General features: G+C 39.4%; 1 protein-coding gene across 5 annotated transcripts in view; it reads left to right on the top strand.

The window, feature by feature from the left end:
• SLC30A9 (solute carrier family 30 member 9) overlaps positions 1-3306 on the top strand; it is a 96800-nt gene extending 93494 nt beyond the window's left edge. For all 5 annotated transcript variants that reach the window (XM_064285873.1, XM_003411319.4, XM_064285872.1 and 2 more), the window contains one exon: positions 220-3306. In XM_064285873.1, the coding sequence (XP_064141943.1) occupies positions 220-264 (45 nt within the window). In that variant the 3' untranslated portion in view covers positions 265-3306. The remainder of the gene's footprint in view (positions 1-219) is intronic.
• The last annotated feature ends 10548 nt before the right edge of the window (positions 3307-13854 follow it).

Here is a 13854-nt window from a genome sequence, read left to right as displayed (position 1 = left end):
TTAGAGAAGTGGGACTTTTCAGTATATATTGATCTGCTTAGCTATTGGTCTATTCATCTACTTATGAAATATTTCTTTGCTAGTATGCTAAAAAATGAAACAGTGTGACTAAAATGTTTTTAGTGGCTTTGGTTACAGATCACTTCGGTGATAAAAAGAAATAAAAAGAGACAGATTTTGTCCTGCTGTGAATAACATAGTGGTGATTTTTCTTTCCAGAAACGAAATCCTGAAGTTCGACATGTAGATTTGGAGATACTATAAATTGGATGGAATGAACCACCTTGCTGGGAGCACTGGGAACAATTTGTCAGGTCGCTCTACAAAGCCACAGAGAGATGTCAGACCCTTATCTACTATCCCTCATGAAGGAGTCAGCGCCATTCAAAAGCCATTCTTTTAAGATGGAGGAAGTATTTTATGTAAAGGGCAAGTCAACAGGCCATAGAACTAAAACTACTTTTGGGAGACACACTACAAGTTGAATCAATTTGGAAATCATGTATTTATGTTTCCATAGGGAGCATTTTAGTTTCTTAAGTTGTTCATAATTTCTTATTTTAGCCTGTCAGGATGTGTTATACCTTGCAATCATGTTTCCATTCTTCATGTTGTTAAAGTAAGTGGCATCTGTAGGATTATGGTTTTGAATTTTGTTGCCTCTGAAGACTTCACTCCATCAAAATCTGCCAATCTTGAATACTCTAGCTAGGTCTAGATTGTGGTTTTTAAACAGCCACTCCATTTCAAAGTCTGTCTTATACAGAGTATGAACATTATTTCTACATACCTGGGTGCTAAGAGAAACACTCCTCAAATATAGGCATCCATAAATGTTCATTCCAGAAATGGCTTAGTTACTGAATTAAATGAAGACATTCAGTGTACTCTTTAGGTCATGGTAGTTGCCATTTTGTAATATTTCTTTTTTGCTTTTTCCCCGTATTTGGTTTAATTTTTCTAATGTTAGGAATTATAACCCTAGATGTTTCCATGGGCCAGTGTGAAAGCTGATTTGTTTTTTTTTTTAAACTGGCTTCAGTGCCATAATATGTATCTACTAGGAGATAATGCATTTATAAGCATTTTTATAGTCTGTAAAATGGACTAGAAATATTTATAATTTCACAGACAGAACAGCATTTTATTTTTAATTTATTTAAAGAGAGGCACTACTTATGTAAATCTGAGCTGTAGGATATTTCTTTGAAGTGACCCCAGAGAGACAAATGAATCTCTTATACTGAAACTTGCAGTCATGATTTTGTGTACTATCATAGTCAATAGTATGTCTATAACATGAGTTTCTTCATTTACAAAATGGTTGTTTACCATAATATATTGACTATAACATATTATTTAAGTAGCTTTCTAATAACCATGAGGTATCAAGGCAAAAAAACATTCAGTTCAGTAATTACAGCTGTGTACCAATTCACCAAAACAACTCGTACGCACTTTGAAATGTTCAGATAGCAGTAAGCATTGTTCACGCCAGGGTGGTAGTTGGTGATATCTTTACAGGGTAAATGTGTGCTTGGCAGGAGGTTCTCACAACTTGTGTGAAGTCAGTGTCTTAAAACTGACTTAGATTCAAGTTTATGAATGACAGCAAATTGTAATTCTGGCAACAAAAAATAAACATTTAATTAAAGGGTTTGTAATGGCAGTTTTTGATATAGAAATGTCACTTACCAGAAGATTGTAAAAATTTATATTAGTGTACTTTTTTTTTCTAACCATTACAGAAAATTTTGCGTGCTGCACCTTTTAAGTGAAATAACATTCCAGTTTTATTTTTAGGACATAAAAATAAGAACCATAAAAACAGGGTTGCTAATTCCTCAACCTTTTTAAAAAACTTTGTTTTTACACATTATAGTTCTATCTTCTCCTTCTTTCCTGCCTGCCATCTGATATTCCATGTCATTGTCATCTGGGAAGGTAACAAAATTATTGTCTTTTCCCGAGTAATAACTTTCTCTGAGTAAAATTGCTCTGTAAAATTTCACAAAGCAGGACAAAAATAATGAACTCATTTTAAAAAAGAATATCAAGTTGATGTGCAGAAGTTATTCCAAAGTGGTAGATTTTTTGACAATTTCATAAAAGAAGCCAATTCTTGATATTTCTTTGAGTTTTGTAGTCTAGTTTTTAGTTGAGGTCTTACCTGTTCTTTAATAATAATTAAGGCTTATGTTGCTGTATTTTTTTCTGCATTGATATTTTAAATTTTATTTAAGTAAAATTTGACAAAAAAATTACAGTATGTGTAGGAATTTGTTTATATGGAATCAGAAAATGTATGCCATCATCGGTTCATGTTTTTTCAAGACAAATTTGAATTTTAAAATGAGGGAATTTAGGCCACTTTTTTTATAAGTAAGATAATACCCAGTTTGGAAGGGTTTCTTTTTTTTTTTTTCCAAATTAATGCCTCTTTGTGAAGTCTTGTTCTGATGCATAGCATTTGAGTATTTAAGCATATAAACCTTAATATTTTCAAGGAAAATGTCTCTGTAGTAGAATAATTAGGAAATGTGTTTTTTTCTGGGTTTGATGTTGAACAGAGGAGGGCAGTCAAGGGTCCATGACTTATACTTGGCCTAAGCTGAAATCTGGGAACTATCAAAGGCTAGGTATAGCTGCTTTCACCTTTGGCCTAGAAGGGGTCTGTAATCAGTTGTAACTTGCAGGCTCCATACTATGTAAGGCACATTTGTACAGTGTGACAGTGGGAAGATGAGGGATGGAGGCCTATTTTAAGTAGACCATCATGGCAGTCAGTAGTACCCAGTTCCAAAGAGGGATGTTTCTGAACATATATGGAGGAACGTGTGAAAAAGCATCAAACTGGAAAATTTTTGAAAAATTTGAAAAACGAAGTTAATCCCCGTAATCCCTCCCCACTTGCAAATCACCCAAAATAACAACATGGCATAAGACTTGAATTCTTGGTACATGGTTTCCAGTGTTACCTTAATTATCTCATAATTTGAGTAATGCTTTTTGCTAAAATTATACCATCTAAAGGAATGGCTTAAGTTTTAAATCTGATAAGTTTTTGAGATAGAATGTTGGAAACTACAGAAAACTGCACAGACTTAAAATTTGTATTGTCTTTCTTAGATTGCATTTGCCAACCTTTGGCAGCATTTCTTTTAAATGTGATGACCCCTAAATTTGCCAAACTGTCAGAAGTCAGTGAAGCAAAGAATTGAAGGTAAAATGTTGATTCAAAGATTGTCTCCCTTAAATCCCTTATCCTGTCTCTGAAATTAAACTTTTGAAGGAATTCATATAAAAGCTTGGTCTGACAGCCTTTATTTTTGCATTTAAGTTTTCTTGAATCCCTAGACTTGGTTTTATGGAAAAAGAAAATTTTCATTTCTATTACACTGTTTTTCATCTGTCTGATTTCACTGGCAGATTAAGATGGTCCCGGCCCCACAGGATGCTTTTTTCCTTAATAAATGTCATATGTAAATAAGAGCAACTCACTTATTGGTTTGGAATTTTTTTCCCTGTAAATAAATGTTTGTTAAACAGGTGCTTTACCTCCTGCGCTAAGAATTAAACTGTGTAATCTGATACATTTTACCTTAAAAATTATGGGTGTGCTTTTCAACAGAATTTGTTAATGGGTATGCTTGTTTGTAAGGTTTTCCAAAATCAAAATATAACAACTGTTAATCCTTTTATAATCGGTTTTCAGTATGAAGAGAACTGATATTAATATACTGCTAGAATATCATATTTGGTAAAACACAGATCGGAAAATTTATATCCTTTAGTGATACATATGATTACATTTCTACAGAACTAGATTACTTAAAACATTTTAATTAGGTTTGTTAAAACAAAAAATGTATTAAGCCATAGTAGAAATTGATTGAAGCTTATTGAATATACTATTTGCAAATCGGGGTAACATTTCAACTAGAGTGTCAGAAATGTTCTGAAGATGAGAAGAACTTCCAAAATTCTTATAGCAAGCCTTATTGGCATTGCCGTGGAAAAAAGGGTGGGAACAGAACTGGTAAACAAATTTGTGGTCAGGAAGGATTTTCTTATAGCATTGTCTTGAAGAACAGTTAAAATAATTATTGATTTACCCTAAACAGCTCCCAGTCTGACCTTTGGAGTCTTTTTGCCAAAACTGACTTAATTCTTCGAAGAGCACAACACCCAAGGCAAAATGTTACTAGTTTATCTGGATCATTGTTTAATTCAAAGGTGGCTTTTGGGAACCAGTTTTTTCAAGGCTTAAGGTTCAAAAGGATACCCAAAGGCAACGGCCTGTGTGTTACCCCAACTTCCATGAAAGCCAGAAATCTGGATTCCAGGAGAATTAAAACTGTTTTGTCAGGTTATTTCTTTACTTGTGATATGCCTATATAAGACATTGAGAGCAAAAATACAAATACAAAACAAAAAAACACCAAAAGCTGCAACCCAAAGCCAGCCTGTATTGGAATTCAAGAGTAATGCTGTAAGAATTCCAACTGTATTTTCTTTTTCAAGCGAAACTGAGCAAAGTAATTATTCAAAGTGATTTTCTCTTTTTAGAGGGTAGAGTTTCCTCCCCAAGTTCAAAACTTATTGAAAATAGAAACATTATAGTTTATAATTTACAAAGCAAAATACAGAATTAACACATTTAATCCTCAGAAGCAGCCAGTAAAGTAGGTACTGTTATTCATGTTTTTGTAGAAGAGAAAACTAAGGTACGGTAGTTATATAACTTGCCTGAAGCGACTCAGCTGTTAAGGGGGAATTCAGGATTTGAACTCAAATAGTCCAGCTCCAGACATGGACACTCTGCTGATATACCTAAGCAGAAGAGCTCAAGGCAATAATATAATATAAAAAGCAGAAACAAGATATTTTATTATGATAAAGTTAGAACAGCTAGCCACATCTAACTTGGGCTGCTTGGGATGGAGTGGGGGTTGGGGTTTGATGGAAGCCGAGGCATCCTTTGTCATTTCTGAGATTTACTGTTAAGCATTACCTGCAGGCAACCTTACATATCCAGATGATAGGTCACCTGTCAGTCATTGCTTTGAACCACGTAGGAAAGAAATTTGGAGAAAGGTGTGGAAATTAGCATAAATTTGGAAAATATCTTTAAATGTTTTAAAATTGTATTTGAATAGATAAAACATTCATGTGATTCAAAATTAAGAATGTTCAAATACACTGTCATGAATTGAATGTGTCCCCCAAAATATCTGTCAACTTAGCTGGGCCGTGAGTCCCAGTATTATGCAATTGTTCACCATTTTGTGTGATTTCCCTATGTGTTGTAAACCCTATCACTATGATGTAATAAGATGGATTAGTGGCAGTTACACTGATGAGGTCTACAAGATTAGGCAGTGTCTTAAGCCAATCTCTTTTGAGATATAAAAGAGAGAAGCGAGCACACAGACATGGGGACCTCATTCTGCCAAGAAAGCAGTGATGGGAGCAGAACGCATCTTTTGGACCTGAGGTTCCTGTGTTGAGATGCTCCCAGACCAAGGGAAGACTGATGACAAGGACCTTCCTCCAGAGCCGACAGAGAGAGAAAGCCTTCCCCTGGAGCTGGCGCCCTGAATTTGGACTTCTAGCCTACTGGCCTGTGAGAGAATAAACTTCTCTTTGTTGAAGCCATCCACGTGTGGTATATCTGTTACAGCAGCACTAGATGACTAAAACAACTCTTCGCTTAGTGACTATCTCATTAGTTCTCATTTTACATTTAGGACAATAGTAAAACATCTATTTTGCACATTAACGACCCCACCGACCTGCAAACCCTCACTAAGCACATATCAGCCAGGCTTTCAGAGGGAAGAGCGACACTGACTCCAGGATATTTAACCCCAGTCTGAAACCTTCAGGGCACCTGAAGCTCAGGCTCCTCCTGGCTCACACCTCCCTTCCCTCTGCCCTGTGCTCACCTCGAGCACAGACACTGGGTGGTGGATACCCGGAGTGGACGTGGGTGGCTGGTGGCGCTTGTCTCTGCAGAGTCATACCCTGGCCGAGGCAGGCCGTTGCAAGCCGCCCAGCCTGCGTGGCCTCGCTTCCCACGCTGCACCATGGAGTCTGAGCTGGGACATCGGGCAGCTGAGGACACCTGGCCAGCAGCCTGCAGCAAAGATTTGGATTCCAGTGAGCAGAGTGAGGGTGAGCCTGTGACCGCCACAGGTACAGAGGGGCCAGGCTGCCAAAGTGGGAGGGCTGGAGCCAGGGAAGAGGGGAGGCCAAGGAGGAAATAGTGTTTTGCCTAATGCCAATTTTTGCATGACAGCCTGGTCTTTAGAACCTAACCATGTCAATAAGCAAGGAGTGGGTGTAGATATACAAGGAACATTCTCTCCCAACCTTGACTCCTAGCTACTCATTTCTTTTCCCAAAGGCAATTAATATTACCAGCTTCTGATGTATCCTTACAGATACTTGATGTACATACAAACACACATATAAGTTTTATATTTCCCCTTTTATACACAATTGATTAAGATGCTGTATACATTAATGAACCTACTTTCAAAGTACACCAATTTCCAAACTTTCATGTTTGCTGAAAATTACTACACCCAGGAGTCTGTAACACAGTGTACTACTTTGCTATGCTATCCTATATGGTAGCTACTAGCCAAATGGGGCTATTTAAATTTAAATTATTTAAATAAAATTTAAAATTCACTTCCTCAGTTGCATTAGGTGTATTTTCATGTGTTCAGTAGCCACATATGGCTACAGCTACTATGTTTGACAACGCAGATACAGAACATTTCTGTCATTGCAGAAAGCTTTTGGACTATGCTAGTATGTTGTTAGGTGCCGTCGAATTTGTTCTGATTCATAGCGACTTTTTTTTTTTTTTTTTTATGTACAACAGAATGAAACACTACCCAGTCCTGTGCCATCCTCACAGTCGTTATGCTGGAGCCCATTGTTGCAGCCACTGTGTCAATCCATCTCTTTGAGGGTCTTCCTCTTTTTCACTGACCCACTTTACCAAGCGTGATGTCCTTCTCCAGGGACTGCTCCCTCCTGATAACATGTCCAAAGCATGTGAGAGGAAGTCTTTCCATCCTTCCTTCTAATGAGTATTCTGACTACTTCTTCCAAGAGAGATTTGATTATTATTCTGGCAGTCCATGGTATATTTAATATTCTTCAATACCATAATTCTAATGCATTGATTCTTCGTTGGTCTTCCTTATTCATTGTCCAGCATATGCGTATGAGGCTATTAAAAACACCATGGCTTGGATCAGGTGTACCTTAGTCCTTAAAGTGCTTTTTAACACTTGAAAGAGGTCTTTTGCAGCAGATTTGCCCAATGCAATGCGTTGTTTGATTTCTTAACTGCTGTTTCCGTGGGCGCTGATTGTGGATCCAAATAAAATGAAATCTTTGACAACTTCAACCTTTTCTCCATTTATCAAGATTTTTTTTGTCCATTTGTGAGGATTTTTGTTCTATGTTGAGGTGTAATCCATACTGAAGGCTGTGGCCTTTGATCTTCATCAGTAGGTACTTCAAGTCCTCTTCACTTTCAGCCAGCAAGGCTGTATCATCTTCACATCGCAGGTTATTAATGAGTCTTCCTCCAGTCCTGATGCCCCATTCTTCATGTAGCCCAGCTTCTTGAATTATTTGCTCAGCATACAGATTGAATAGATATGGTAAAAGGATACAACCCTGACGTACACCTTTCCTACTTTAAACCACACAGTATCCCCGTGTTCTGTTTGAACGACTGCTGATATAGTGGATTAAAATAACCCCAACCTCTCTTTAAGAAGCCCTGGTGGCACAGTGGTTAAGTGCTTGGCTGCTAACTGTAGGGTGGGCAGTTCAAACCCATCCAGCAGCTCTGTAAGAGACCTGGCAATCTGCTCCCATAAAAATAACCTAGAAAACCCTATGGGGCAGTTCTACTCTGTCATAGGGGGTCTCTGTGAGTTGAAATCAACTAGATAGTACCCAACAGAAGCAATGTTCTCACTTTAATATTTGAAAGTATCTTTGAAGTATAGTGTATAACAAAATCATGCCTAGTTTTTCTTGTTAGGTGGAGGGAGGAAAGAAAATTCGAGTTTAGCTCTTAGAAATGTGTTGATAGAAGTAAATAGTTCCTGGGCTATAATTTAAGGCTATTGAGTAGTTAATGTTACTTTGAATAAATGAATTTCTCATTTTCAAAATGAACAGGTTGAACTTGACAACATTAGGGAACAAGTCAACTCTAAAAAAATGTTCTTGATCAATCAAAAATTCATATCAAGATTGATAAATTATGTAATTCTGAGGGTTTGCTGAAGAAGAAAATCTCGTACTCTGTTGGGAGTAGAAAGAAATGAGTTTTATTGAGGGAAGACTACAGCTGTAGCTGGGCAACACAAAAAATTACCAAGTGCTCCAAAGTACAAAAAATGAGAAGAGCTTTTTATATATGAGAAATTTTAAGGAAATAGTAACTGCAAACTGTGTCAGCTAATCTGCAAACTTCCTGGAACCAGCCTGCCCAGGCATTTTCTCAAGGACAAAGAGCCATTTGTGCAAAATATTCTTTCCACACAGAATATTTTTGTCACAAGCTTCCTGGAACCTCTCGATTGCAATCTTAACCACATTTTTCAAGAGCAAACAAAAGTGTCGACCTACTTCCCAGTTTGCCCGAAAGCAACCAAGATTAACCCTTTTTGCATGCTCTATCAGAGAGCCTTTGTTCTTTGAGAATTCCATGTGCATATTCCCCCCCTCCTTTTGATCAAGCCTCCACAAGGCGACACTGATAGCCCACAATGGTGTAGCTTTTCTTCTGCAAGGACTTCATTTACTTCTCAAGAAGTCTTCGTATATATGGACTGTTTTCTTCACCTTGCCTTAGCTAATAAGTCTTGTTTTCAGGGTGAGATGATTGTCAGGGAGAGTGGCAGCAGGTAGGGCCATGGTAGAGGAACAAACTTAGACTGAATCAATAGGGAAAAAAGTTGAGTACTCCAGGGACAATAGAATGGGGTGCTACAGGTTGTAAGCTTCCTCAAAATACATAATTCTCTGCATAGTAAGGGGGATTGTATTTTGGTTACAGGCATCAGACAGGCAGTTCATAAAGCATTTGACAAAACCTATAATGATTGTTGGAAACCCTGGTGGCATAGTGGTTAAGTGCTATGGCTGCTAACCAAGAGGTCGGCAGTTCAAATCCTCCAGGCGCTCCTTGGAAACTCTATGGGGTAGTTCTACTCTGTCCTATAGGGTCACTATGAGTCGGAATCGACGGCAGTGGGTTTGTTTTGTTTTTTTATAATGATTATTAAAACAAAAGAATCCAGTTATTTGTATAGAGTGTGTCTTGTCATCTAGTGCTGCTGTAACAGAATTTCTCAGTCATCTAGTGCTGCCATAACAGAAATGGATGGCTTTAACAAAGTGTTTTTTTTTTTTTTTCCCTCACAGTCTAGGAAATTACAAGTCTAAATTCAGGGTGTCAGCTCCAGGGAAGACTTTCTCTGTTGGTTCTGGAGGAAGGTCCTTCCTTGTCCTCAATCTTCCCCTGGTTGAGGAGCTTCTCAGGTGCAGGGACCCCATGTCCCAAGGACACGCCCTGCTCCTGGTGCTGCCTTCTTGGTGGTATGAGGTCCCCAACTCTCTGCTTGCTTCCCTTTCCTTTTATCTCTTGAGAGAGAAAATGGGTGCAGGCCACATCCCAGGGAAACTCCTTTTACCTTGGATCAGGGAGGCGACCTGAGTAAGGGTGGTATTACAATCCCACCTGAATCCTCTTTAGCATAAAATTACAATCACAAAATGGAGGGCAACCACACAATTCAGGGAATCATGGCCTACCCAAGTCGACACATATTTTGGGGGGCACCTATTCAATCCACGACACAGAAATACCACAAGTGGTTGTCTTTAACAAAGAGAAGTTTATTTCTTCACAGTAAAGTATGCTAAAAGTGCAAATTCAGGGTGTCAGCTCCAGAGGAAGGCTTTCTCTCTTTGTTGGCCTTCTCATCAGTCTTTCCCTGGACTAGGAGCTTCTCCGCAAAGGGACCCCAGGTCCAAAGGATGCACCGTGCTCCTGGCACTGCTTTTTTGGTGGTATGAGGTTCCCTCCTCTCGGCTTGCTTCCCTTCCCTTTCATCTCTTGTGAGATAAAAGGTGGTGCAGGCCACACTCCAGGGAAACTCCCTTTACATTGGATCAGGGACGTGACCTTAGGGTGTTACAATCTGACCCTAATCCTCTTTAACGTAAAATTACAATCACAAAATGGAGGACAACCACACAATACTGGGAATCATGGCCTAGCCAATTTGACCATGCTTTTGGGGGGCACAATTCAATCCATGACAGAGTGTAACCAAGAACCAGTACCATTAAGGAACCAATTAAAAATGTCGAGGAAAGGAGTAGCAGGCATAGGAGGTATTGAATGGGGAGTCGTGTAGCCTTCTGGTGAATTTTTGTAACGTTCTATTTCTTCTGAAGTATTTACTCAAGCACAATAAGAGGTGTTAACAGTGGCAATATCAAATTCCTCCTTGTTGAGCCAAAATAAAATCAAGAACTATTCTGTGATCTAGTACAACCTTAACCAGGGAGTTAGAGATTTCTGTTGAGCTCCCATCCTGTCCACAGTATCATTAACAATTTGAGCCATGATGGCAGATAAATTGTGGATGGGCTTTTCAAGTCAAGGGAAGAAATCCTTGAAGGTAGAAAGGCTTGAAGGAATACCTATCCTAAACTAGGTTTTTTTCAGCTACAGGATTTTGATATTTCATTTGATCTGCCCATTTTAACGAGTCTACATCTCTTTTATTGTAAGAATTTTTGAATCATCAGTCCAGTGTATGCTTTCATTATAAAAATGAATATCCAAAGAGCACCTAAAGGACCCAGTGTGGATTGGTCTGTCAGGTTCCAGCTATCTAAATAGGGTAATGTTCAAGCATAGAGTTTGTCCCTTGGGTTGGTGCTAGGGATTGACCCTTGGGTTGGTGTTAGGGATTGAATTCTGTCCCCCCAAAATATCTGTCAACTTGGCTGGGCCATGATTCCCAGTATTGTGTGAATTGTCCATTTTGTTATCTAATGTGATTTTCGTATCTGTTGTAAATCCTGTCTCTATGATGTGATGAGAGGGGATTAACAACTGTTATGTTGATGAAGCAGGACTCAATCTACAAGATTAGTTTTGTCTTAAGCCAATCTCTTTTGAGATTTAAAACAGAGAACTGAGCAGAGAGACATGTGGACCTCATACCACCAAGAAACTACAGCCAGGAGAATAGTGCGTTCTTTGGACCCGGAGTCCCTGCACTGAGAAGCTCCTAGCCCAAGGGAAGATTGATGACAAGGACCTTTCTCCAGAGCTGAGAGAGCTGGCACTCTGAATTTGGACTTGTAGCCTACTAGACTGTGAGAATAAACTTCGGTTTGCTAAAGCCATCCACTTGTGGTATTTCTGTTACAGCAGCACTAGATAACACACTGTTTGGTATTGAAAGTAGGGTGCTGCTTTAACAGATACCTAAAATGGGGAAGGGGTTTTAAAAGTGTGACTGGATAGAGGATTCAGAAGGAAATGAGGAGAGCTGTTACACTGGAGGTGGTGCAGAAAGCGAGAATCAGCAGAGAACCGGCACCAGCAGAACCAGGAGACCAGCACAAGATAGTGCTGTAACTGACCCATGGAGCAAGAGAGCTGAGTACCTTTGCACAGGAGGCTTCCTGGTTGAGTGGGGTGCCTCTGGGCACTTACCGGTGGAGCTAGGCTTGCTGACACATGGATCAAGAGAGCTGAGTGCCTCCCAGCCAATGTTTACTAGCAGAGTAGGGTGCCTCCAGGCACTTACTGGTGGAGCTAAAGAGCTTTGGAACACTTGTCCCAGCAGGATAGCTGTGGGTGGCGATGCCCGAGAGGCTGAGAAGCCAAGGAACCAGGAAGCAGAAGCTGAAGGGACAAGGAACACAGGAAGCAGAGCTACCTCTTTCAAAGGGTATGATCATGACCTTTGGGGTCTCAAAGGGTGGAGTCATGGCATCTGGAGTTTCTAAGGGTAGAGTCACCACTCAGATGGACTAGGAGAATGGGGCCGCCTAAAGCCGAGGGTGCAGAGATGCTGTTCCAGTGGGCCTGGAAGGTGGAGCTGAAGCCCAGGGCCAAGGGACCTCCACCTAGAATCTGGAGATTGTGGCCAATATATAGAGTCTGGAGGGCAGAGCCATTGTGTAAATGGTCTCAAAGAACAGAGGATTATTTTCAAGCCTCAAGAGCTAATGTAGTATGTTCTGCTGACTTGCTTGGTGCCTGTTATCACTTCTTTCCGTATAATTTATCCCATCTGCAATGGAAATGTCTACCTTGCGCCTGTGCCACCATTGTACTTTGGAGGTAGATAACGTGTATTCTAGATTTCACAGGTGAAGAAGAATTTTTGGATTTTGGACTTGGAGTTGATTTAAGACTTTTGCTATCATATGATGGTGGCAAGGACATGAATTTTGGGGAACCAAAGAGTGGAATGTCATGGATTGAATTGTGTTGCTCAGTTAAGTATAAACAATCAGTATAGGGTAGCTGTTTTCATTAGTTATGGAGAGGAGAGTGGCTAGGTTTAACCAGGCCACAGAGTGTAGTCTAATATTAGATGCAGTCAGGAGGAGAACTTCATAGAAAGTGAGCCTGCTGGCAGAAAGATGTTGTGTCAGGGCAGAATTAAATAAAGCTGACACAACATGTGGAACATAAACATCTAAAAAGTTTCCTAATATCACATCTACATAGGTTTCTACTAGGCTTGCAGTAGCTGCCAAGGCCCTAAGGCAGGGAAGATATTCCCTAGCTACAGAGTGAATCTGCAGATTATAATAGCCTATAGGTCTCTGTTGTCCCCTGTGATAGTTCATGCACAAATAAGGAGAAATCTAAGTGGTAATTAGGGAAACCCAAAGTAAGTGTGCTCATCAGGGCCTTCTTTAATTAAGTTACTGCCTCTTGATTTTCTAGTGCAAGCTGAAATGAATCTGGCTTAGATGTTTTCAAATATTTATGTAAATGTTGAGCCAATAGGGAAAAGTTGGTTGTCCAGGCCCCACAATAGCCACAGAGACCTAGAACTCCCCTGTTTCTTAGTTTCAGCTATTCAGAAAGTAAAAACAACCTCTTTCCATTTAGGATCAATGGAGGTGCCTTCTGCAGAGATTAAATGACCTAAATTTTTGACAGAAGGTGGGGCTAACTGCAATTTCTCTTTGGAAACTTTATGCCCTCTGGCAGCCAGATGTTTCAGCAAAATTACACTATCTTCAAGGCAGGCTTGCTGGGAGGCTGAACAAGCCAACAAATCATCAAAATATTGTAACAATGTTGATTTGTTGGCAAATTGTAAAGACTGCATATCTGCATGTGAAATCTGAGAAAAATAGGAGATTTGGTAAAGCTTCGAAGCATAAAAGTCCAAGTAAGTTGTTGATTTTCCCAAGTAAAAGCAAACAAATATTGACTTTCAGAGTGTACAGAAATACTAAAAACAAAAAATCACTACAAAGATGCACAGCCATATAGTGGGTGGCATCAGAGAGGACGTTAGAAAGCAACAAAAGGAAGATTACAGACTACTGGGGATCTGGGTATTACAATGCAATTGATGACATGTAAATCTTGAACAAACCTCCAGTCCCTGTTTTTGGTTTCCGTACTGGAAGAACAGGAGTGTTACAACGGCTAGTGCAAGGAACAATTAAGCCCTTTGAAAGGTAATCTTGAATGATGGGAGTAAGTCACTCCTTTGCTTCCTGTTAAAGTGGAAACTGGGGAATCTTAGCAAAGGT

The sequence above is a fragment of the Loxodonta africana genome, chromosome 5 (genome assembly GCF_030014295.1).
Source record: "Loxodonta africana isolate mLoxAfr1 chromosome 5, mLoxAfr1.hap2, whole genome shotgun sequence".
NCBI lineage: Eukaryota > Metazoa > Chordata > Mammalia > Proboscidea > Elephantidae > Loxodonta > Loxodonta africana.
Note: the sequence above shows the minus strand (reverse complement) of the source record. Positions and strands in the feature narration are given on the sequence as shown.